At 32.6% G+C, this 26,909-nt stretch overlaps 1 protein-coding gene across 3 annotated transcripts in view; it reads right to left on the minus strand.

Annotated features, from left to right (window-relative positions):
- The window catches only part of LOC127716434 (uncharacterized), a 48,539-nt gene that overhangs the window by 12,555 nt on the left and 9,075 nt on the right, over positions 1-26,909 (minus strand). For all 3 annotated transcript variants that reach the window (XM_052222624.1, XM_052222622.1, XM_052222623.1), the window contains 9 exons: positions 25,042-25,061; positions 22,467-22,529; positions 19,945-20,064; positions 14,060-14,158; positions 13,656-13,712; positions 11,161-11,247; positions 7,165-7,227; positions 3,172-3,285; positions 1,711-1,926 (listed from right to left, as the gene is read on the minus strand). In XM_052222624.1, the coding sequence (XP_052078584.1) occupies positions 1,711-1,926; positions 3,172-3,285; positions 7,165-7,227; positions 11,161-11,247; positions 13,656-13,712; positions 14,060-14,158; positions 19,945-20,064; positions 22,467-22,529; positions 25,042-25,061 (839 nt within the window). The remainder of the gene's footprint in view (positions 1-1,710; positions 1,927-3,171; positions 3,286-7,164; positions 7,228-11,160; positions 11,248-13,655; positions 13,713-14,059; positions 14,159-19,944; positions 20,065-22,466; positions 22,530-25,041; positions 25,062-26,909) is intronic.

Below are 26,909 nucleotides of genomic sequence, written 5' to 3' on the forward strand. Positions count from 1 at the left end.
CAGGAATATGACAGTTGTTTTCCATTCGTTCTGTTGATTGATAAAGTCGAGCGTTTGATTTTATCAGGTTTTATGGACTTTTCCGTATAAGAATTTACCTTGGAGCTCGGTATTTTTGTGAACACTTCTTTGGTAACATGTTAGAAAGATATGTTGATGAACTCAAAGAGCGCATGAAGCTCTGATACTGTGAATTTTAGCAAAGATTAAAAATTTATTTAAAAAATGTTCCTGTATGAAGAATTTACAGAAAAGGACCGTACTCTTCACCAAGTATCTGAATTGGTAATTTGTTAGACGGACAAAGATAAATTGCAATATATCCTTCTAACGTTTAAATCTTAACTATGTCCACAGTCGCTTTTGGTATGGATTTCAAGAATTCCTGCGTTGGTGTAATGCAGCCGTAGATAATCTCTTTGTTATATAATGTACAAAGGCTAAAGACATCTCATTAACTACCATAGACAAATTAAGCTACTTCAAACCAAAACTTAATCCTGATCAATAAACCACAAAATATGGGTCAATCCCTGATTTTGGCTTATACATGCATCGTTAAGTTCACACCATTATTCACATGTGTACATAGTTAGTCTGACCACAACTGAATGGTAATTACTCAAAAAGAGAACCCGTTACCTATGGGTCGTCATACGAACGGACAGACAGACACAAAGACCGGAAAACATGATACCTCTTATGTCGTTAATAAGGCTTAAAAATTAATAGTAAACAACAATTTCACATAAATGTATAAGCAAGTGTCAAACTGGCCCTGGCATTAAAATGTAATTCAATGTGTCGTCAATTTGCTGAAATAATTGTTGCATTTATCTAGAAAAGGGTTTATCTTTTTTGTTTCTTTTCTTGAAATGTACTCCAAACTTGGATTTTACATCGCCGAAATGACAATTAGATATATAAACTGGCAAAGTTACACAAAATTCTGATCGATTGATGCAAACATGCAAATAAATAGTTATAATTTCTATCTGCATACCGGCAAACTTAATCTTAAGAAGTAAAATAACAAAAATACCGAACTCCAAGGAAAATTCAAAACGGAAAGTCTTTTATCAAATGGTATTATTAAGCTGTATGTAAATTTATCCAAATTTTTCTGGAAAAATGCAGATTTATTTTAATCTGGCGAATACGTCTTATGACGTTAATTGGTTGACGTCAAAATCAAATGAAACACAAAACCTTAGCTATTATTTAATAAATTTTATAACCTTTTTAAAGAAGAACGAAATAATACACAACAGGTCTTATTTTATTTTAACGTCCGTTTGTTTTTCCAGACATCACAAATCATACAAGTAATTTAAAGTCAGGAATATGGCAGTTATTTTCCATTATTTCCGTTTGTTGATAAAGTCTCAGGTTTGATTTTTTCAGTTTTTATGGACTTCCCCCTTTTTGAATTAACCTTTAAGTTCGGTATTTTTGTTATACCTTTTTTCTTAATTTGCTTCAAGCAAATGCCAATGGTGGACCTCTGGATATTATATTCAAGTTAGATTGCATATAGGATAAAAGTTACACATCATGTACACTAGTTGGCTTTTCTCAAATAAAGTATGGTACGTTGACTTTACCAATAAGGGGTGTCGTAAAACATGATTAAACTAGTTAAAACTTACTTAGGCTATAACATACATGATGTATTCAATATAATTTCACTACCTGGAAAGGATTACTCACCTATTCAGGTAACTTTGCTTTTCTCTTTCCAAAAGTTGCATTTTACTTTTTTGGTCGATAGTATACTTTTCAACATAACTTATACTTTGCAAGAAGTCTTTTGGACAGATATCAGTGTTGTCCTTGTCCAAAGAAGACATTTCAGAATCACCCTTACAAACTTTTGCAAGCCTTTCTGCTTTTATAGTCATGACCTTTATCTGGAAATCAGCTACTCTAAAAAAAAAAAAAGCATTTTTTTATGTGATGAAGGTCTAAACTTGCACTTGACATCTATATGATACAATAGTTGTTATTCAAAGCGGTTAAATGTACAGACCAGGCTGCATATGCAAATATCGTTTCGTATACTGAAAATTTGCGTTTTTAAACATCACAATGTAAGAGTATTGGAATTTGAGACCTGACATTTGCGGTTTATTGATCTTTTAAGTATGCACATGCCAAATCAATAGATTGTTGTCAATTTTTCGTTACGTTGAGTATGTTGGTTAAATTAGGCAAAAAATCAACAAAAACTGGTTCCTCGTGAATATAAATAACATGCATTATGTATTATATAAACAAATTAAACTGGTAACGCACATAAGCTGTTTGAAATATATCATGAGTTTGGATATTTAAATGGTATTTGATATAACAAAATAAGGACACAGGAGACAGAAATTGATTTTTGCATGGTCTAATATATACGTCAGTAATCTATAGAGATATTCAAATGACTGTATATGGGTTCCATGTGCTGATTACCACAGTCTATTTGCAAATTTTGTAATTTATCGTGTAATGAAAGATTTTGTCAATTGTTTTCCTTAAAACAGAGGCGAAAGATACTAAAGGGACATTCTAACTCAAGAGGGACATACATTTTAAATGACAATGATGAGCTACCTGGCATACTAAATTTATCTCTGCGTAATGTGTGTGATCTTAAAGTTTTTTCCAAATCCTTTACTCACATTTATTCTGTTGTTAAACTGAATACTTTGATATCAATAGTTATTTGAAAAATGATTAAAACGTCTTTATGTATATCACTTTCAACGTATCCAGCGTTGCAAGGGCAGCAGCGCTTTTTGTACGGTATGTTTCTATAGTATACAATTCGCAAAGACAAAATGTCTCAAAAGTGTGTGATAACAGATTCTAATTAGGAATTGACAAATAGACTATCAGCGCATGAACCTCGGGTATAATAATAGGGGATAAGTAATACATAACTGCATAGCAACATTTGCATTTGTTTAGGAACACAAGAGCTAAACAAGATATTTTAATGCGCAATGTGATGATTGTTAACTGATTTCGTGTCATATATTTTATCTCATAAATACAGGTCTCGTCATATAGGAATAAAAAGTACGCAATTCAACTAGAATAAAAATTGATGTCATGACATGGTATCATAGCATAATTTCTAACATTAAATAACACAAATAAAAACGAGAAAAACAGGCATACTTCTTTCCTGTCTCTACTGAAGCCAGTTGTTTCCTAACATCCTTGAGGTCGAAATCGTCCATTTCATGCGTAAGTTCTCTAGTATCATGTTCTTTTTCAAAATGTCCACTTTTTCTGAAAAATTATTTTTTAATCATTTTATCTTAAATTAGAGTCAGCTATAGTTTATCGATATTCAAATCTCATACATCTATTAAGAAGATACAAATCAAGATAAAACAACTATAAACATGAATAGGAGCGAGACAGGGTGCATCGACAAGGTAAGAGTTTCCTGCTATGCATGCTTAAACATGTTAAACCTCGAGCAAATCCACACTCAGTCAAAATGTCACAATCAGGAATAGGAAAACAAATCGATAAATATACACATCAGCCTTGTTTGATTCTAAAGATCTAAGACTGCAAAAATATATCGCTAGGGAGTTGAGACACCACACACACACGACGTATCGGTCAACCACGCAACTTTTGTAATTTCGATTTTAGTCGTTGTTGCTTATAACTTTTTAGAACAGTTTTTCTGTCAAGAACAAACCCCTGTTAATGAAGTTTGTATAGTGTGAAGATGCACGAGCGTAATCTATAAATTTAGATATGTAAACGCCTTACGGTAGGACAAGGGTATGCTCCTGCCAGGAAATAGGAAGTTGACCATTGGAAAGTAGAAATCATCATGTTTGTGATAGACTTTAGTTTTAAGTTGTATACTGTGCTTAAGATCAAGATTTAATTCAGACCTTATAGTTTCGGTATTATCTGTTACACATACATTTTTCGTTATATACAATAATGGCTTCATAAAACATCCAAACTATATCAATGTCAGACAAATTATATGTTTTTTAGTGAGTCGTAAAAATGTATAACATCCAAACATAAGAAATTTGAACTCATCTACAAGCCCCCGAGAGACAGAAAAAGTATGGGAAGTCCCTATCTTTATATACATGTATACTATTACAGCTTAAATAGACATAAAAAAGCGAACGGAAGTGCACGAAAAAAAATAGAAAAGCGCTTCAGACGCATGAAATTAATAAAAGGTTACTTTCATTAAATGGCAATAATGACTTATTGACTATTTGCTTATTCTAAATAATTTAAAAGTAAGGAGATGAGGTATAATTGCCAATGAGACAACTATCCACCAAAGTTCAATAAGATAACCAAAACTTGAATTTAAAGAAATAGAAAATATGTAATGATAAAAAAACCATAACTGTAAAATATAAGGGTATACACTACACAGTTTTGCCGGAACAGGCTTGGGTCTTCTAAATTTAAAAGTTCTTGGAATTGATGTGATCTGTCACTGCATATACGTAAGCATCACTGGTGGTTAAATTCATTCAAATGTTATCAAATTCAAACTAAATTTCTCATACTTTCTGTCTGTGGCTATGAAAATGTCCAAGTATTAAGATATGCATAAATCGAACGTGTTCACTGTTCACTTCATTGAACAGTTCTGCAGTCATTAATAAAACTAAAGTGAGAAAACACAACACTTAACGTACATTAAACGTCCCTGTTCAATTTATACACAATATTTATAGACTAAGAACAATTTAGCTTGACACATTGCCAAAACACAACTCATGAGAGTATTGTTCCTGATAGCATTGTGACCTCAAGATGTTTGATTTGTGTACTTCGGTTGCTGTTTCATAAACGTACACCCCACATATTGAGTATACAATTAACATGTGTACATGAAAGATATTTAACTCTTTATAAATGGTATAATCTAACAAAACAAATACAACAAGTGGAAGACAAATTCAAATAACCAATACCAAAACCATTTAATATCAACTTTGCTTGAAGGAATTTGAATCTAAGTTGCCAGTATATTGCCCTTACAGTATATCAAAGGATAATTTAAGAAATTTATGCTATAAATCGTGTCTCTGGCAAAACACTGACCACTAGGCAGATGATACGTCAGAAAATAAGTCCACCAGTGATCGGTATCTACCCAGTACTGGAGAAGAAATTAATACTTTTGTTGCGTTAGATGCACGAAATTTTAAAAGTGGTATCTTCATTAATTAATTTTGGTTGGCCGATACGAAGCAACGTCCTGAATATTAAAATTGACGGTTTATTCAAATTGTCCTGATATCAGCAGTTGTCAGTCTGGTCAGGGACAGATCTTTATACGTCATTGATGCTTATAAAAAGAAAGAACAAATTACCAAACAAATGCCCAATAAAAACATATCAAACTGAGTGCCCCAAACATAAATTTACACTGTAGTTGAGCTACGACAATACAGAAAACAAAATAAATTTTTCTACACATAGAAACAAGTTGAATTCATCATTGGTAAATCATTGTAGATGTGGTAATATATCCATATAAAACCTAATAACATACAAATGATTTTAACATTTATATCAATTCAGACGGGGAGGATAACAAAACCTATTTTATAAAAGTAAATTTACCAAATCAATGAAAAGTTGTCAAAGAAAATTATTGGCATTGTTGGTTATATAGAACTATTTTTACCAAACACAGATATTTTCTATAGTCGTAACTACAATCACGTTCTCGATAGTAAAATCAACAAATGAGACTTTTTTGCGACCAATAAAGCTACGGAATAATCCTATGTTAAAACGTTTAGAATTGCGACCCAGGTTCAGGTCGCACGTATTTCCAGAAAATTCATTGTTTATCGACCGTGCGTGGCTTGTCAATGCATATATAAAAAAAGAAGATGTGGTATGATTGCCAATGAGACAAATATCCACCAAAGTTCAAATGAAGTGGATGTAAGCAGTTATGGGCAACCGTACGGCCTTCAACAATGAGAAAAAAACCATACCGTAAAGTTGACTAGCTATAACAGGCCCCGACATGAAAAATATGAAACAATTCAATTGAGAAAACTTACGGCTTAATCTATAACAAAACAATTTACGAAATACAAATATGACAGACATGAACCAACGACAACCACTGAACTACAGGCTCCTGACTTTGGACAGGCATACAAAGAATGTGGCGGGGTTAAACATGTTTGTGAGCGCTCAACCCTCCTCTAACCTGGTACAGTGGTGTCAGCACAACATAAGAACAAACTTAAAAATCAGTTGAAAATGGTTTAACTAATCAGATCGATGCAAAGCAGAAATACATCTAACAAAAAAACAGACCGGACATGGCAGGGTATTTATACATACCTAACAACAATAAAAAAAAAACCCACAATGTACAGATCACAGAGTACTCGCAGTTACTGACAACTAGTTCAAAGCCAATAACAACTAATAAAAGAAAAAATGTATCTAAGACTAATGTATCAATCAGCACACATCCAGCATCCAATGAATTTAGTGTAAAGACGTCATTAACAGTCAAAGAAAATCATGACCTTGTGCAATGCCAAAATATAGGTATCGACAGATTGTAGTACTGTGAAAGTGTATATGTGTATAACAAAACTATTTCGTATGGTTTCAATAGTTCGCTTCTGTAGATATTTTTCTACGATGTTACGTATCTATTTATGACTGAATATTCATTTCCTTGACACTATTATCTAATTACTTTCTTTTCTAAATGTCTCTGCCCATTTCGTTCAGTCATTTTGAATTTGGTCGTACGAAATGAACATGCATTGACAAGCTACGCACGGTCGATAAACAACGTTTTTTTTTTTGGAAAAAAGATCATTTATAAAAACAAACTAAGAAAATATACATATGTCCTAATTAGGCTAGAAAATTCAGCTGTATTATGGTAAATAAACGTAGACGGACAAATTGAAATTCGGTGATATATCTAGTTTTTAAACAAATATCGGACGAACTTATTTCAAAATTGCTTGACGGTTTTAAGAAAATATATTGTCTAAAAGAATATCTATTCGTTTCTTTTTTACACTGTTCATGGAAGTTACATCGATAACCTGTTCCCGCGCCGCTCAGACAGTTTAATCCGCGGCGAGTTCCTTCGGCTAAACGGCGTATATAATTTACCTTGGAGTAATGTTCTTTCTATCAGCCCATTTTTCGGGTTCTGTCTGCGGATCAACTGTTTTTCTGTAATGGAAAATCATTTGTATTTTGCGTTCTGGCTTAAAATATTGATTTTTATCATTTACATTCGTATGTCAATATTTCAATGCTCTGTTTGTTTTATAATATTTCATAATTCCATTGCTTTTATTTATCACTTTCAACCTGTGGTATAAATTGTTTCCTATATTTCTTCATTCCAATAAAATTGAGAATGGAAATGGGGAATGTGTCAAAGAGACAACAACCCGACCAGAAAACAGCCGAAGGCCACCAATTGGTCTTCAACACAGCGAGAAATTCCCGCACCCGGAAGCGGGCTTCAGCTAGCCCCTAAACAAAAGTGTGTACTAGTTCAGTGAAAATGGACGTCATACTAAAAACTCCAAAACATATAAATGAACTAAAATTAAAAATCATGCAAGACTAACAAAGGCCAGAGGCTCCTGACTTGGGACAGGCGCAAAAATGCGGCGGGGTTCAACATGTTTAGTGAGATCTCAACCCTCCCCCTATACCTCTAGCCTATGTAGAAAAAACAAACACACAGCAATACGCACAGTAAAACTCAGTTTAAAAGAAGTCCGAGTCCGATGTCAAAATAGGTAACGAAAGAAACTAAGCAAAATGACAATGACAATATAAATGTATGACATGAATCTGCTTTAATCTGCTAATTATAATTAAAGCAATGCTAAGTAATAGAGACTGACAATAAATTGTATATATCAATTATGTCTCACATTACTTAAGTTTCCATATTCACATTTGATCGTTATGGAATATATGTTTCACAGATGACGACGGATGTGTTCCAATTGCCGTTACCACAATCCCGTCCGCTTTTCCTCGAATGTGTACTACCGGATTAGACTTATCACCGGGTTTGTACTTACATGAGCACCACGACGGATGCCACATGTGAAGCAGGATCTTCTTACCGTTTGCTCAGACTATTTTCATATGTTGAGTTTTGTGTACTGTTGTTTGTCTTTTGGTCCTTTTTTTGCCAAGGAATTAGTCAGTTTATTTTCGACTTATGAGTTTGAATATCCCTTCGGTATCCTTCAACAGTCTTTAAAATGTACAACTATGGGATGCTCACTCCATATGCAGATGCTGCTGGAAGTTGATGAACAAAAGCAAGCAATTCCCAATATATAAATTGAAATCCTATAATTGACGTAGGGTTTAGTTTTCAATGGACCCTCGATATCATTATCTAGAAATTTGTCATGATACTATCATGAAGAAGCTTAAACAGTGTATACGTCAATACGTCAGTATATATGTCAAATTAATTGGATCAACATAGTCATTGAGATCAATTATTAATTGAAAGGACAGTCTCAGACTGCCATATGAGACAAAAAAGGAACAACGTGAACAAGTCGACAAGATGAGGAAAAAAGTATGTTCCAAATGGGAATATCGATAGTTTATTGTCAAATACATGTACATCCTAGGTCCAAAAACGTAGCAAATATGTTTCCAATAAACAAAATCTAAAGTTTTGATAATGTCAGTTTCAGAGAGCTATTTTTAATCAAATTATTTTACGGTGTATGATTTCCCCCTTCATAAAAAAAGGATATTTGTATCTCCTTTGGCTATTCATTTAAAGAAACTAAGTTTGATTATTTTTTTCAGTCTATTTCAGTTAAGAATCAGATGTACTTGTGTACTAAATAATTAAATGGTTTTGTCTAATTCTTAGCCGATTTATCCTCTCCCCGATCGGTTGATTATTTTATCTAATCAACGTGTGGTTCGTTTGACCTCAGTTCTTCACTGATCGAAATTCAAATATCATGTAAAATTGCTGTTCTCTGAAAATCCAATTATAACGTCAAGAAAAGGGAAAACCATGCCTGTTGACGTCACATATGAAGAACACAACGTTTTGTAGATCTTTGAAAAAGTTTGTCTACCTATCGCCTAAAATCATAAGAGAAACAGATTTCATCACCAACTCTGGTACAAAATGATATTTCTTCACTCCCGACAGTTAAATTTTGAATATTTAAAACGCTCGGCAAGCCTCACGGTATACATTTAACAATTTCCCTGTCTCGAGTGTAAAATATCACATCACACTCGATGCAGTGTTGGAATCTAAATTTATACTATACTAGAAGAACGTAGAATAAATTCACACTTTTTTAATCTGAATACTGACCAGTCAAACGTAAATGAAAACAATCAACTTTGTTAGTATCTTAAATATTTGTAACATTCCATGCTATATATATAGTGTGTATCTGCATTAGCTCTCAGAACTGCTTAAAATAAAATATAGTGGGTCTAAGGTTGTAATTATTTGATTTTCAATATTGAATAAGAGGTACAGTTGTCTACCGAAGACACAATTGGCAAATTTACAGTTCAGACGACTCTAATCCAACCAAAGATCTTAAACCGCGAAAACATGCCGATAATAAGTTGAGACATAGACACATCGTATTGTTCAACTATTCGTGATGGTGACCGTAAAATTCTGTAGTCATGATTTCAGTCGTTTTCTTGGCTATTCATTGTTTCAGGAAGACACTCCTGTTAATGTAGTTCGAACAGTGTCAACCTGCACGGGTGTATGTTTACGCCATTTGACTGGTAGAGGCTATATTACTGCTAACAAATGAAAAGTAGATCATTCGAAAATTAAAATCATCACGTTTGTCATAGATTTTAGTTTGATGTGGTCCATCTGTTTCACATATGTTGGGGGATGATTACTAACATATATTTTAGCAATGAATAATTCTCTATTTTCATATGATTTTGAATTTTTTTGTTATTTGGTTAAAATGTTTATTGATGTTTTGTATAAAATGTTAACCTGTAGAGAAATATCCCATGACTTAATTGTATGTAAAGTGCGAACAGCAAATTGAGCTCAATCAAATGAATGGATGCAAGTTTTAGTAAAAATCATTATTAAAGATTCATCTTTGAACTTTGATAATTTGCTTTGTAATCACCGCGATGTGTGACAGTTAATCTTCAAAACTGCTGTTAATAAATGTTCTGCAGTGTAATTTAATTTGCAATGACTCTAAAGCATTGCTATAATATAGATTTGTAAATTTAATTTTTTTTCCGTATGACATTTGAGTTGCAGAAAACTAAATTAGGTTAAAATAGTTTATATCTTCAGCAATGTACAAAATGTCAAAGCCAAAGCTGGGAAAGTTGCAAGTGACATGAACAATCGGAAATATTGCGGAGTATAGGTCTATGTAAACACTGGTTATAGCCTATCACACCAATTCCCGAAAATATTCGAAACTATTTTGTTGTTCGAGGTCTCTCTTTAATAAACAAAGTTGTAATCAAATTCAATACAGATATTTCTTTAATTTTATTCAAAATGTTTAATAAATATTTTACCTTAAATGCTTACCTGTAGAGAAAGTTCCCATGACTTAATTGTATGCAAAATGCGAACAGCAAACTGAGCTCAATCAACATGAATGGATGCATGTTTTAGTAAAAATTATTATTAACGAGTCATCTTTGAACTTTGATAATTTACTTTGTAATGACCGCGATGTGTGACAGTTAATCTTCAAAACCGCTGTCAATAAATGTTGTGAAGTAATTTAATTTGCAAATGTCTCTAAACCATTGCTATAATATAGATTTTGTTTTTGAAATTTATTTTGTTTTCAGTAGGACATTTGAGTTGAAGAAAACTAAATCAGGTTAACATAGTTTCTATCTTCAGCAATGTACAAAATGTCAAAGCCAAAGCTGGATAAGTTGCAAGTGATATAAACAATCGGAGATATTGAGGAGTGTGGGTCTATGTAAACACTTGTTATAGCCTATCACACCAATTCCCGAAAAAAATCAAAATTTTGTTGTTCAAGATCTGCCTTCAATAAACAAAGTTCTAATCAAATTCAATACAGAAATGTCTTTAATTTTATTCAAAATGTTTAATAAATATTTTACCTTAAATGCTTCTTTTTCTTTTTCTTTTTACTTTCGATTTTATTTATTTTTTCAAAACCAGAGTTACCAACAGTGCTATTCAGTAGTCTGTAAAACAATGATATAATCATTTTAGAGCGATTACATGCAAGTAAGGGTAATTTACGTCTCATACTGATAGTGTATACATAATCTTATAGACAAGAAACATTCAATAAAATGCACTATAAAAAAGAATGATGTGGTATGATTGCCAGTGAGTCAACTATTTACGATCTACCAAATGACGAGGGTGTAAGCAGTTATAGGTCATCGCATGGCCTTCAACAAGGAGCAAAACTACATAAATTTCAGCTGTGTGAGGCCCCGCCTTGACAAAATGTAAATCAACTCAAACGAGAAAACAAAAGGTCAAGTTTATGCTAAAATAAAAAACGAAAACCAAATACAACTGACGACAACCAATGAATTACAGGCTCCTGACTTGAGAAAGGAACATTAACTTGGACTGTGATGTAACAGTACCACATATTAAAGAACAAATTTCAAAAATCAGTTGGAAAGAGCTTGACTTATCCAAACGGTACGAAGAACAACAAAATATAATTGATATATGACAAGAGATTTGAAGTACCGATGAAGGTGTACTCAGAGCTACTATGACATCGATACACGGGAACATTATATGGTGACAAAAAGCTGTATTAATACGATATTTGGTTGAAACTACATGTACGTTATGTAATTCCTTGGTGGTATTTAGTCCAGTTTGCATTATAATTTATGTCTATCACTGAAATATAGTTTAGAGATCATCTAATGTACAAGTGAGGCAATGTTTCTTAATATGTTTGCCATTATATCTATCATCAAAGTGTCTTGTATCAAGAGTATTCATGAACTTAGTTATGTATTATCATGGTATACCATCATTCCCATCCGTCATAAAAAGAGAGAAAAAAATACAAAGGAAGCAATACAAAATTATGCGTCAAATATAAACAGACCGTTTCACGGCAAAAATAGCCATGATAGTAAGCGCAATTCCTGGCATATCTTATCAACTGGGAGATATATGATCCAATTGCAGACGCTGCTGGACCGTTACTTCACATCTGTATTGTCTTCAAGTTAAGTTTTTAACCGGCCTTCATTTTTCATTTATAGGTGTAAGTTATAAGGCAGACTTAACTGTATCTGTATCATCCTTAATTTCAAGTTCATTTTTGATAGATGCAGTCAACAAAGTCACCAAACTATGGATTTTATAGTTAAAGGACATCATTAATATAACAGAAAGTGAAGTTAAAGTGAAGTTCCTGTATGAAGCCTGTCACAGAAAAACAAACAATAGGACAAGTCAGGAAACAGAGAAGAACAGCCGATTTGAACCATAAGAATTGCGATTGTCTGTTGAAAAAACTCCTCAAAATGTAACAAATATGTTGTCAATAATACCCCCTACCATTTCATTTCAGATTGTTTTAATCGAATAATAGTGTTTGAATATGTCAGCAGTCGGTACCGATTCTCATACTTGTACTACGATTTCTCCACTGAGTACAAAATGTATAATATCGTCACAATGGCCATATATATTCCAATTAATTGAATTGCTGTCTTTCAAATAAAACTATTTAATAGAACGATTACCAAATACAAACCATGTCAACCAACTGTTCATTATTCGACTGGGATCGTTTGGAGAGTATTTAAAAGTGAAGTGCAGTATTTACAAATGTATGTTGTTATAAAAGTATGTTGTTATAAAGTTGAGAATGGAAACGGGGAATGTGTCAAAGAGACAACAACCCAACCAAAAAGCAGAAAACAGCCCAAGTTTCCTATTATTGAACGTATATATTGCATGGTTGTATCATGCAGGTATATATTTCCATTAAGAGTTACAATTTTCCTTTAACCATTTGTTTATATGATATTGAATTTGTATTACTTTCAAACAAAGTGTCAGTGGTTGCTGTTTTCTAAAGAGACTACAAATGTGAAGTTTAGTTTTACATCCAACTATTTAATGTTAATATGAGACCTACTTGCACAGACGATTCAAACAGGGAATTTTCAACTGTTTTTGTGACTTCAAACCATAAGTTTACAAACTGTGTGTTGTGTATATTATATCAGAAGCATATCCCGTTTGTTTCCAACATCTGTGATTTCAACCGTAAAACAAATTTATATTGGAATTTTTCTAACTGTTATTTTATAATTTTAAATCATACAATAATCGTTTGATAATATACATCCTTTTAGATGTATGAACTGTTTTATTCCAGATTTTTCAATTTTAATCAATGTTCCGCGAAGTTTTGGGCGACATCGTGTTAGCATTTAAACACAAAATGTATATGGTTTGTCATTATTATTATTATCATTATCAAATTCATTATTTTGTTTTTATTTATATTATTAAAATTATTATCACCATTTGCCATTTGGTAACTTTATCATAAATCGGTGGGGATTTATATTTATTGGAAGCACATAAATAATACTACCGTTTTGATTCTGAAACATTGTCATGTCCGCTATCCAACTGATCGTATTCATTCTTCCTGAAAGATAACAAATATTAGAGAACATTAACATTATGTTACAGTGAGGGAATGTTTGATATTTTAAACATAGATAAGGAGTTAAAATCATTTTTTATGATATATGTAAGCTAGCTAATATAAATAAATAAGGCCATATCCCTGTCGTTTAATATATACTTAGTCTAGTAACATTGACGGCCATTACGATGAATTTTCTTCAAAAGCGATGTGTTCTTTATCTGATTGCAAAATTTACATACTGTTGATGAATCGCCAAACAAATTGCTTGCTCGTTTTACTTTCCTCTTAATCTGTAGAAACCAGTATCCAATCAAATTTAAATCTCTAAATTAAATATATATTACCTTTGAAAACTACCACTGAAAACGGAAGATTCCTGCGAATCGACTGATAACTGTGACAATGATGTTTGTGGTCGCCGCTGATTGGTACTTTCATCAATTCTAGATTGAAAAATAGATAGTCTGGGATATATAAAAGATATGTTTTATACAGGGGCTTCTCTAGAAGAATCAAAAGAAGCAATCATTTTCCTTTAGCTTCACGTTCCGCCATTTAGATGATGTCCTCTCATTAAAAAAGAGGGACGAAAGATACCAAGGGACAGTCAAGTTCATAGATCGAAAACAAACTGACAACGCCATGGCCAAAAATAAAAAGAAAAACAGACAAATAATAGTACAGGTGACACAACATAGAAAACTAAAGACTAAGCAACACGAACCCCACCAAAAACTGGGGGTGATCTCAGGTGAACCGGAAGGGTAAGCAGATCCTGCTCCACATGTGGCACCCGTCGTGTTGCTTATGTTATTACAAATCCGGTAAATAGTCTAATTCGGTAGGTCACATTCGTGAAAAGGGAAGGGTATTGTAGTTACGACATAAGGAACATATCCGATATCATCTGTGAAACGGTTATTCCATAACGGTCAACCAACTCGTGATGGCGTCCGTAAAATTTACGAAGGGATGATTTCAACTTCACCATTTGGAACTCTTGGTTTAATAGCTTCCTTGTAAGCAGCAATCCTCTATCAAGGAAATCATGATAGGAGATACAGGCCCGGGAATATCGTATCAATTGGGAGATATATACTCCGTATGCAGGCGCTGCTGGGATATTGCTACATAGAAATGGAAAGTTCACAATTGGGAAGCTGAAATCATCTCTTTTGTCGTAAAGTTTGGTTTTCAACCGACCCTCGTTGTCAATTTCTAGATGTAAGTCAAGATTTGAGGCAGACTTAACTGTATCTGTAGTATCCTTTATCTCTAGTTCGATGGGATAGATTCGTTCAACATAGTCACCAAATTTTGTATTATTAAGTGAGAGAACATCATCTATATAGCGGAACGTAAAGTTAAAGGATATTACTAACTTCTTATCTTTCTTCCTAAGAAGTTCCTGTATGAAGTCAGCCTCATAATAATAAAGAAACAAGTCGGCAAGAAGAGGGGCACAATTGGTTCCCATAGGAATTCCGACAGTCTGTTGAAAAACACGTCCTCCAAACGTAACAAATATGTTGTCAATCAAGAAATCAAGCATCTTGATAATGTCAGTTTCAGAGAATTTTTTGTTTGAATCAGAGTGATTCTTTACAAAGTAGGATTTATCCCTCCCCAAGACAAGACACTTGTATCTACGTTCGCCATTCTTTTTAATGAAACAAAGTAATACCAACTCTTTCAATTTGTCTTTTAGTTTGGAATGGGGAATACTTGTGTAAAGTGTAGAAAAGTCAAATGTTTTAATACTATTGCAAGATGAGAGAGTCTTAGATTGTATGTACTCTAAAAGATCTTTGGAATTTTTTAGTATCCACATCTGATTCACGCCACCTCTAGAATAGGCAGTTTTACAATAACTTTGGAGCCTGCCTTTGATTGCTGATAAAATAGATGTTAATAATTTAGAAAGAGGTTTCATGGAGCACTTGGAGGACCCAGCAATATACCGTTGTTTGTAAATGATTCAAATATTGGTGATTCTGTTGAACGGATCTATCCCATTGAATTTTAAATTAAAGGATACCATAGATACCATTGAGTATACTTCATATCTTGATTTACATCTAGTATATGAAAATGAGGGTCAGCTAAGAACAAAACAAACGGGTTAATTGCTACTTTACACTAGCCAACTTTCCATTTCTACGAAACAACAATCCAGTATACGTAGCGCTGGTATATGGAGTAAAAATCTCCCAGTTTATACGATATTCCAGAGCTTGCGTTTCATGTTTTGATTTCCTTAAAAGAGGGTTATGCTAAAAAGGAAGCTATTGAACCAACTATTTTCAGTAGTAAAGCTGAAGTCAAGTTCCAAAATTTTACAAACGCTATCACGAGTTGGTAGACTGTTATGTAATATATGCATCACAGATGACCAAGATTTGTCTAAATTGTCGTAACCATAATCCCGTCCAGTTTTCCTCGATTGTAAAACTATCGAATGAGACTAATCACCTAATTGTACTTACCAGACAACTCGACGAATGCAATTAGTGGAACAGATTATGCTTACCATTCCAGAACACTGGTGATCATCCCCGGTGTTTGATGGAGTTCGTGTTGCCCTGTCTAGTTATCTATATAGTGTTTTGTGGACTTGTTTGTCTTTACATCGTCTTTCGATTGTGCCCTGGAGATATAAGTTTTCTTCGACTTCTGGGTTTTATTGATGACGATAATACTTTAGAAATCGAAAAACGGTTTTGTAAAATTTAATATATATTTTCAAGATCTTCTTAAAAAGACATCCTTTCTCAAACAATGATTACATTCCAAACAAGATCGAGTAATCGTATAAACATGATCTTAATATAATTTATTCTACCATTCGATTTGCTAATGAGCAGATGACATTCGAATATTTAAAACACTTGCTTGCTTTAACATTTTCATGACATTTTATGTGGATATAGCCTACATACATTGTATAAACGGGTGTGCATGTAAAACAGATGAACATTCATTTGTTTTGAAATTTCAAATAATGCGACTGCAGTCGTTTTTTATTTTTATTATTTGGGAACAGGTATTATTAATATTTGCCCTTCCAGATATAGCAAAAGCTCTCAACAGATCATAGGATGAAAGGCAGAACAGATACAGTCAGCAAAATAGTTGTTAAATTAGTGTATTACAATATATACAGATTAATTATGATGTCTTTAACATCTCCTACTGTATTGAATGTAAATGAACGGCACAGAGATATTGGTATGTTACAATGAGACAACAAGCCAACGACAGAAAAAATACATTTAAAAAAGTTCAAAATACGGTCTTTGGTTTGAACCAAGGCTCCGTGTTGAAGGCCGTACTTTGACCTATAATGGTTTACTTTTACAAATTGTGACTTGAATGGAGAGTTGTCTCATTGGCACTCATACCACATCTTCTTATATCTATTTAACAATAGAGAGTGGTTCAAAGAGTTTGAGACTTTCAATCGCCCCTTTCTTTAATGTCGAAAATATAGAGGTTATCTCTCTTTTACGTCACAAACATGTTGCAAATTACTTATTTGACCTAAATTATCCATTTCACGCATGTTTTGGGTCAAAATATATATGACCCGCAGCTTTACCCAACAGGACATTTTACAGCTAATAATATCATTGTAAAATACATTTTTAGCGAATATCTGTTCTAGTGAAGCAGTTGCCCAATTCTAAGTATAAAAAAAGGTCCCAAAATAAGACTATTTTAGCAGTTTTTGCTGTTTTGCACTAAAAGTTTGAACGTCAATATATAAGACAAAATTTAAATATAAAAAAGTGACATCCTACAGACTATATCTTGTGAACATCTGAAGGATGTTTTTTGGAAGATGTATAAAACTTTTAAATTTTCGAATTCAAGGGGACAAATAAGTGGCCTAAACATGCCTTATCCTTTTAAAGTCTCCAAAATGTCGAGAATGAATCAGCAGAGGCTATCGACGATCCTCTAACATCATCAATCTTATCTATTAACAGAATGCCAAAACGTAACAAAGAACCTACAATAAAATTCAGAACAGAAACAAAATAACCTATCTCCCTAACCTTATCTAACGAACATTGATTGAGTGTTGATTAGTATTTGCTTTACGCTTCAGCATAAAACGATAATACAGCATCGAGAGCTAATTATTCAAATATTTTTAACAGTAGGTACTGTTTAAAAAAATAAGCAAAAGGTCCTTCAATATACTAAAAACTATGTTAAAAGTGAAATTTTCTATTTACAAATAAAATTCGACACTAAAACTACGTGATGAAAATTAAGAAGCTGTTACCACACATTTCAATTTTGGAACATATTCTTATTTCTTACAAAAATTTAATAACAAAACAACCTATCTACCTAACCTTATCATACGAACATAGATTGATTGTTGATTAGTATATAAAATAAATCGTACATATTATTTACGTTCAAATGTTTCCTCCTGATATCGGCAGAGTCAATACATTCAATTAAAACAAAAATGAATTAAGAAGTGAACACTCTAGAAGAATGACGTAACCAAACCTTACAATAAAGAATATGATGATTAAATAACTAATAGAAAATGAACAGACTTGCAGTTTATAATAATTTTTCGCATTAAAATTAAATGATCAATTATAAGATATTGTTCAAGAAGGGACAGCTATATCAAATTATTTTCGATTCAATACGAGTTACTTATTGCGCACAAATTTCATTTATATATTCAGAAATTAGAAACATTTATATGAATAATTTTTCGTTCGGTTTCATGACGTTTAGCAAAACAATTAGTAAATGACAAACAATATACATGTTCTTTCAATTAGATTGATTTATTTTATACACTGTCAACTTTCAGCTAATGAGGACTTCACTTTGGTATAATGATCTATAATGTGTGTAATATGTGTCCAAGATTGTTTTTCAAACTGCGTACATGCGATGGGGACGTGTCAATTTCAAATTGTTCCAGTTCATGTTTTTTTTTTTTTTTTACATTTTAACTTAAGACAAAGTATACTTAATGATATCTTTATCATTAACGGAAAGCTTAATACTAAAATATATGATAAAAGAGATGATTTTTCATTTCCTATCGTTAATTATCCATTTTTAGATGGTGACGTTCCCTTGTCACCATCTTACGGTGTTTATATATCTCAACTTGTACGATTCGCTCGTGTATGTAACAATGTTTTAGATTTTAACGAGAGAAATTTATGTATTACTGAAAAATTATTACACCAGGGTTTTCGATATCATAAACTAGTCAAAACATTTACTAAATTTTATCATCGGTATAAGGACATAATTCGTAAATATAGCTCAACATGTAGACTTTCACATCCAATTTTTTATGGAAATATTCTTTATAAAGCACAAAAATGTCAGTATTCACCTCTGAAGCTAACAAAACCTTTAAATAGACTTATTAAGAAGGGATATAGTTACGATACTGTTGTCAGGTCATTAAAGATTGCATATTTTGGCGTTAATATTGATTCACTTATAGGGTCTTTGCATCGGCACTAAACACATTTATTTAAAAACCAGTTGTTGGCATGACACGGGTTATGTTCTTCTCATATATGTTATGATGGTATGATACTAAACCCCTAACGGGAAGGATTGTGCCTGATATTCATATGATGAAGACATAATCTTTCAATCAGTTTAATTGAAGTCTGGAGCTGACATGTCAGTTAACTGCTAGTAGTCTGTTGATATTTATGTATTATTGTCATTTTGTTTATTTTCTTTGGTTACATCTTCTGACATCAGACTCGGACTTCTCTTGAACTGAATTTTAATGTGCGTATTGTTATGCGTTTACTTTTCTACATTGGCTAGAGGTATAGGGGGAGGGTTGAGATCTCATAAACATGTTTAACCCCGCCGCATTTTTGCGCCTGTCCCAAGTCAGGAGCCTCTAGCCTTTGTCAGTCTTGTATTATTTTTAATTTTAGTTTCTTGTGTACAATTTGGAGTTTAGTATGGCGTTCATTATCACTGAACTAGTATATATATTTGTTATGGGGCCAGCTGAAGGACGCCTCCGGGTGCGGGAATTTCTCGCTACATTGAAGACCTGTTGGTGACCTTCTGCTGTTGTCTGTTCTATGTTCGGGTTGTTGTCTCTTTGACACATTCCCCATTTCCATTCTCAATTTTATTAATGGTTATGTTCTTTCTTATTTACTGTTATCATATCACCTTTTTTTTAATTTAGTATTCAACACACCTCTTGTTATACATACGACCTTGCACATTGCTAGAGTATTCGCTCAGTGGCAAAACAGTACTATTACCAAATATCTGTACATCTCCAGGTAACAAACATTGTGATGTCTGCTCTGTCGACCTGAAATATGGTGGAACACATAGCATGCATAGTTGATATAAAATAAATGGTACATATTGTAATACACCACATGCGCATTTGCGAGAATTGATGTCTTTTCATAATGTTGGAGGCCAAATAAAATGCAAATTCAAAGTTAAATTCAAAGCCAAATTCAAAGTTTGAAGAGCTTATACGATTAAAGGACTACGAAGTATTATAATCAACCCGGACAAGTATAAAAGCTAACACGACGGGTGGTTAGTTCTTTCTAATTTAATTTCATAATGTGGTTGTTACACATGACGAAATGTTCTTAATTGGTCAGATCAAAAGCATACATTTATGAATAATGTACACCTATCGGTGTATATGAAGTGCGAATCCTGAAATATAATTTTTACTGTATCTGTCATGTATTTCTGATGTAGAATGATAAATAAAAAGACGAAAAATTGATGATTTTTTCAATAAAATAAGAAATGATATATCAAATGTATTGTATTTATAAATTCATGATACAGGTACAAAAACGTAAGAGATGCAGAAGGGTTTATATCGCGTCCACAGCCTTCCAGGTAGGAAATCAATACACAAACATGTAAATATTAAGAATATTTCGCGAATAGAGCGTGCAGGAGATTTAAAAGCAACAGTAAAGATTTATTGTCAGTAAAATATACCTTTTAACATAATTATTAATGTTGTATAACTTAAAACAGGTTTTGTCATTCAGTTTGTTGATATTGAGTTAAATTCCACTATGCTGCTTTCGTTGTGCGATTCATGCTTACTGTCGAATAATGATACACTATACTTTCATTTTCACTATATGGGCGATTCATTTCTATTGTATATGCGGTGCATTTTCCCAGTAGGAATCTTATTCATTTTTCATCAAATAGATTCTTAATTCAGCCGACTTGCTCACAAACTAAATAAAGTCAGAACGATTTGATAATGCTTACTTTGTGAGTGAAAGCGTAAAAATAGCATTTATTGCTAAAATATTTGTTTCTAATAATTTCCAGATATATAAAATGGTAGAATTTATCCATTGCAATGACATTTTATCATCGAATGTATAGTATGCATGATATGAACTTGTATCACCTCAAGACGATGTGTCGAATATCATCATTACCTTTGTGTGAAGTTGACCTCAAGATCAAAATACTAGATTTTTGGGAGATTTTCGCGAAATCTCTCAAAAACTAGATTGCAAGTAGGCGCGTCCGATAAGTTGGTTCATCTTACTCCAGTAAGTTCTGTTCCGTGTGGAACATATACAAAATTCAGGTGTTTTTATTTTCAATGTAAAATGTTAGAAATGTCAAAAAGTTAAGTCGTTACAAAAAAATAAAAGATGGGTATTTCAAAAGAGACAGTATATGTTCTTCTGGATGATTTTACCAACGAAGGATACAGTACTATTACGAAAACTCGTAACGAAATTACAGTAAACAATTTCATAAACTGATGACTATTTTAGAAAATCAAATTAACTATGTATGCGGGATATATTCTGGAGGAAGATACGCTCACTATCTGTATATATATATTAGTTGTTATTTAAAGTTAATATTTAAGCGTTTTAAAGGAATATTTTGTGACCAAGGTTTGCAAACATGCGTGCGTTCATCATTTAGTAAGTATAGTTCGAGTTAAGATTAGAATTCTTTAATCTATGTTGATGACTTAACATGCCTACAACGTTTACATACATTTATGTATACAAATTGTGTACATAACTCAGCATATTTTTAATATTATAGATCGGCTTCCCTCGGCTTGTTGTTGTTTATCGCTTAAGAACACACAACGTCCGGAATCAACTGTATATCCTGTGTATATTCAAGTAGGCATGATTTAAAAGATGCATAAATATCGTCAATATTAAAGTCATCAAATGAATGTCGTTACTTTTTACATGTCCAATTATCCCATCAAACCTCAATGAAAATTCATCGCACCTTCAAAAATCCCACATCAGAAATGATCGCAATTACAGTGATAATGCATCGCACTTATAGTTAAAGCCGCTTTCAATAATCAATATTCTATATTCTGTTGCTTTAATAACACATTTTTTTACTTTATTCCTGTAAATGATCACTGTAAAGTCATATTCTAATGATGTTGTGTATAATAAAATTGAGAATGAAAATGAGGAATGTGTCAAAGAGACAACAACCCGACCAAAGAGCAGAAAACAGCCGAAGGCCACCAATGATTATTATGTATTTTCAAAAATTAAACAAACGCAGTTTTTCCCATCATCCTTTATTCTACAATAGTAATCCTCGCGTATGACAGTGAAAATGAACTATCTGGATTCGCACTTTATATACACTGCATATATTAACCTTACATAAATAATCAATAACTTTTTTAAGCATTGCATATTCTGATAATTAACTTACAATATACTAACTGAGCTCCTTTTACCGACTTGGTCCTCTTTCTCGTGAGATTTAATTTTCTTCCTGTAAAATATGAACACAGTATACTGTATATACGTACAATCTTGCATACATTGCCTGTGATTTTGGTCATTTAAAAAAGTCGTTGTTGACCTTAACTGATGGACTATCATAACATGTGCGTGAAACCTTTCCGTGAAAACTTTGTACCCAAACAATATTTGGAATTTTCTGAAAGTGTTATAAGTAAAAGGGGGAGGTATGTAGAGAAGCATGCTAAGGTAATTAAAAAAAATAAATATTTAAATTATTCAATTCTTTTTCAGTACTGACATGTCATTTGTGATTTCACTGTAATGTCAAAAATAGGACTTGTTGTATTCACATATTTAACCTAAAGTAGCATTTTTTTGGCAAAGTTAAATATTATCAATAGAAACTCTACCCTTAATTCAAGCATTTTGTTGCAAAATATCTTTTTAGGGTCAACCTTGGATAATATCTAAACATTAATCTCAAAATGAGAATCTTAGCAAATTTGCATTTTTGCATAAAAAAATGAACTCAGCCCAAAAACAAATATGTCAGAAACTATGCAAAACAATCATATACGTATATCTTACAGACTTATATCTTGGGATCTTCTAAACAAGGAAATTTCAATATTGTTTTCAATATAATGGAATTTTATGCGACTGTCATACAAGTGAGAGGTTTAGCTAGCTATAAAACCAGGTTTGATCCACCATTTTCTACATAAGGAAATGTCTGTACCAAGTCAGAAATATGACAGTTGTTTTCCTCCGTTTGAGGTGTTTGAGCTTTTGATTTTGCCATTTGATAAGGGACTTTCCGATTTGAATTTTCCTTGGAGTTCGGTATTTTTTGTTATTTTACTTTTTCTTAGATATATTATATTTTTCCGAGTTCATAGGAAGAACAAGTTGACCTTATCGTATCTACGCTTTAAGTAAAATTCAAGTTAAATTTGTTCCTATAATTCTTTTCTGATCTTCTACACTATTTGATTGACAAGTGTAATCGTTCAGTGTCAGATCTAGCGAAGTCTTTCCCTGGCTGTGTGATAAATATATCAGGATAAAAGCATTTTAATATGAACAGACGGTCTTGAACAATTAAAAAGTGTAAATAGCGAATTTTCCATTGAACTGTTTAAAACAAATTGAAACTATGCAAAAAAGATGAATCTAGAACAATAGAAAAGTAGCTCTCGAAGCCAGGAGGTGTAAAAAAAATTCGGTAGTTTGCTGCATTGGTGATCGCACTGTTGAATCGTGATCGATACCACAATTTGGCGTTTTTTAAAGTATTTGTTAAACTTCTTATATAATTATATATATACATGCAAATGCATATTATCTAATTATCACTAATTATCGATAATTTCTGTATGAGCTTATTACACTGATATTTTAAAATATGTTAATCTTTTCTGCATATTGGTAAAATTCATGTACATACAGTATCCAAACTTTCTCCCATACACATATTATGCAATGCAGTCCTCACATGGAACAATTTCCGGTCATTTAACTATTTCAACAATTAAGTTTTGGAGCACTCCGCTCTACTCATTATCACTATCACTTTCAATATTAAATTTACTATGTGAATACAACGATTTACAAAAATATAGAAATAGATGATGGGGTATGATTGCCCGTGAGATAACTATCAACAAGAGTTCAAATGACGTGGATGTAAGCAATTGTAAGTCACCTACAACAATGAGAAAAACCCAAACCGTATTTGTTTAGGTTAAACATTTGTTAATGATTTTACTATTTTCTTATTTTATTTTTTATAGATAAGGTCATTTATATTTTTGCCTAAATTATTCACATCAAATGTATGTCGCAAATCGGTGACTTTTAACTTCAATTCAATAGTGCTAATCTTTATAATGTTTTAATTTTTTCCAGAACTTCTCTAGTATATTTTCATTTGTAGTAGCGGATAATTTTATGTTCCTGTGACATTTACAATAAAACAGTTAGATACAGTCTTGCGTATCAATAACTATGTCAAACCTTCGTTGAATTTTATGACACTTTGAATGAAGCTTTTTATGATTAAAAGATGACGTGAAAACATTAAAGGATAACTCAGTTTTTATTGTAGGGCCTGCGACATTTTGTCGCGGAACCGAGACATATATATAGCGACCATTAATTCAGGCCGGCGTCTTCGGTGTCGTCATAGTTACAGTCAGTGGTTAAATTTTTAGACTTCAATACAATTTTTGTCAAATCTTCATGGAATTTATGAAACATGGACAGAAGCTTTTTTATGATCAAAAGACAGTATCCATAGAATTTTTTTCTAAAATACTTTTTTTCATTTTCCCTATTTTTACTGATAATGGACGTATTCCTTGCGAACTTATAATCAATAGCGGCCTTGTCGGGAACGTGCCAAACATTTGAAAGTCCCTCTTGTCAGTGTTTGCAAGGCGGACAAGTTTTGTCTCTAGATTACCCATTGTATTCTGCATAATTGACTTCTTTGTGTTCAAGTCCTATAAATACATTTATAATAGATAGTTTATACTCACTGATTTAAACTTTTCACATTCTACAATTGAAAAACAAATAGTCAGAAATTTAGTGATTTTTCGTTAAATACATTTATATTGGCGATATTTCCAAAGATTTGGTTGATCTCAATGTTGTTCCGCTTCAATCTACTTGTCGTTGATTAGTTGCAAAGCATTTAAATTAAGAAATTTAAAGAAAAAATCCGTGAAGACAGTCGATGGATTACTGCCAAACGTCAAATCAACGGAAAATTCCCGTTCGAATCATATCCCAATTTAGGCGAGAAATAAAGAATGACCTCTGGTCACGCAAACGCATTGGTGCCATCAAAGATGACGGCTTTCAAAGTTTATCCCCTAAGCATGAGCCGAAAATATTTCAAGTTCCATGATCGAAGAAGTCGAGAATCGCTCTAATGAATTTCCATGAATAATAATCGTGTCTGTTTGTTTTGATCACACATTGTTGTCAATATAATAGAATTTTATGAGACTGTCATACAAGTGAGAGGTTTATGTAGCTATAAAACGAGGTTAAACCCACCATTTTCTATATACGGAAATGCCTGTACCGAGTCAGGAATATGACAGTTGTTTTCCATTCGTTTGATGTGTTTGAGCTTTTGATTTTGCCATTTGATAAGGGACTTTCCGTTTTTAATTTTCCTTGGAGTTCGGTATTTTTGTTATTTTACTTCTTTCGTACACGGTATACTACTATTAATCATGTAAAAATATAACTAGTATACTGTCTATTTTCTAACAATATAAGACCACTTGATCGTTTTAAAACAGGACTGGTCTACCGTACAAAATTTAGTAAGACACTGAAATTGTGGCTTTTGAAAAAAAATTGATAACTGCATCTTTCTTCTTTCATAGAGCATATACCCCAATAGACTATTTGCCATTGTCGATTTGATTTTTTTGTTAGACACTTTTGACACAAGCTGTTTCCCTTTGCTAATTGCAGACTGGATTTAAATCTGACAAAACGGGCTGCTGCCCATGCTAAGCATGGTAAGTTGAAAGTGATATATAGGCGTTTTAACAAATTTTTGTTTTGTGAAAAATAACTGTAACAGTTGATATTAAAAGTTTTTAGCTTAACAAAAGATTTAATGTAATCAAAAAATTTGAAAAGCACAATGATTACAAAACTTACGCAAACATAAGTTAGCTTACCGCTAGCTCTTCATTATCACTGAAAAATGTATGTCCCTCCGAAGGAAAACAACTAGTACAATTGGATCTCTAATAACAGGGTCAATCTCGGAATTTGCAAATAGACTATGTTAGGGGCCAGCCGAAGCCCGCCCCCGGGTGCAGGATTTTCTCGATGCGTTGAAGACCCATTGGTGGCCTTGTGATTTTTTTTGCTCCTTAGTCGGGTTGTTGTCTCTTTGACACATTCCCCGTTTCCATTCTCTATTCTATTAGTCATTTTACAAAACATCCATGAAATTATACATTTAGTTTAGAATTTTCTTGTCTCTCTCATTCATTTTTAGTAAAACCAATGCTTTGAAACCTTTCTGTGCTTAAAACCAAAATAAATGATATATTTTCCTCTAGAATAACTTTCGTCTGGTGTACTCGCGACAAAACGTTTGGAAAGTCATAACATCTATATCTCTTTTAGGGTAAATCTATTGCTCATACAAATGTTGACCAAAAACTAAACGCGAAATGACAATTTTAGGTCAAATACGTTATTTTCGACATGTTTATGACTAATAGTGACATCACTTGTGATGGAATTTGATGCGACTTTCATACAAGTGAGAGGTTTGGCTAGTTATAAAACCAGGTTCAATCCACCATTTTCTACCTAAAAAAATGCCTGTACCAAGTCAGGAATATGACAATTGTTATGCATTCGTTTG

This window comes from Mytilus californianus, unplaced genomic scaffold, assembly GCF_021869535.1.
Source record: "Mytilus californianus isolate M0D057914Y unplaced genomic scaffold, xbMytCali1.0.p SCAF_9, whole genome shotgun sequence".
Lineage (NCBI taxonomy): Eukaryota > Metazoa > Mollusca > Bivalvia > Mytilida > Mytilidae > Mytilus > Mytilus californianus.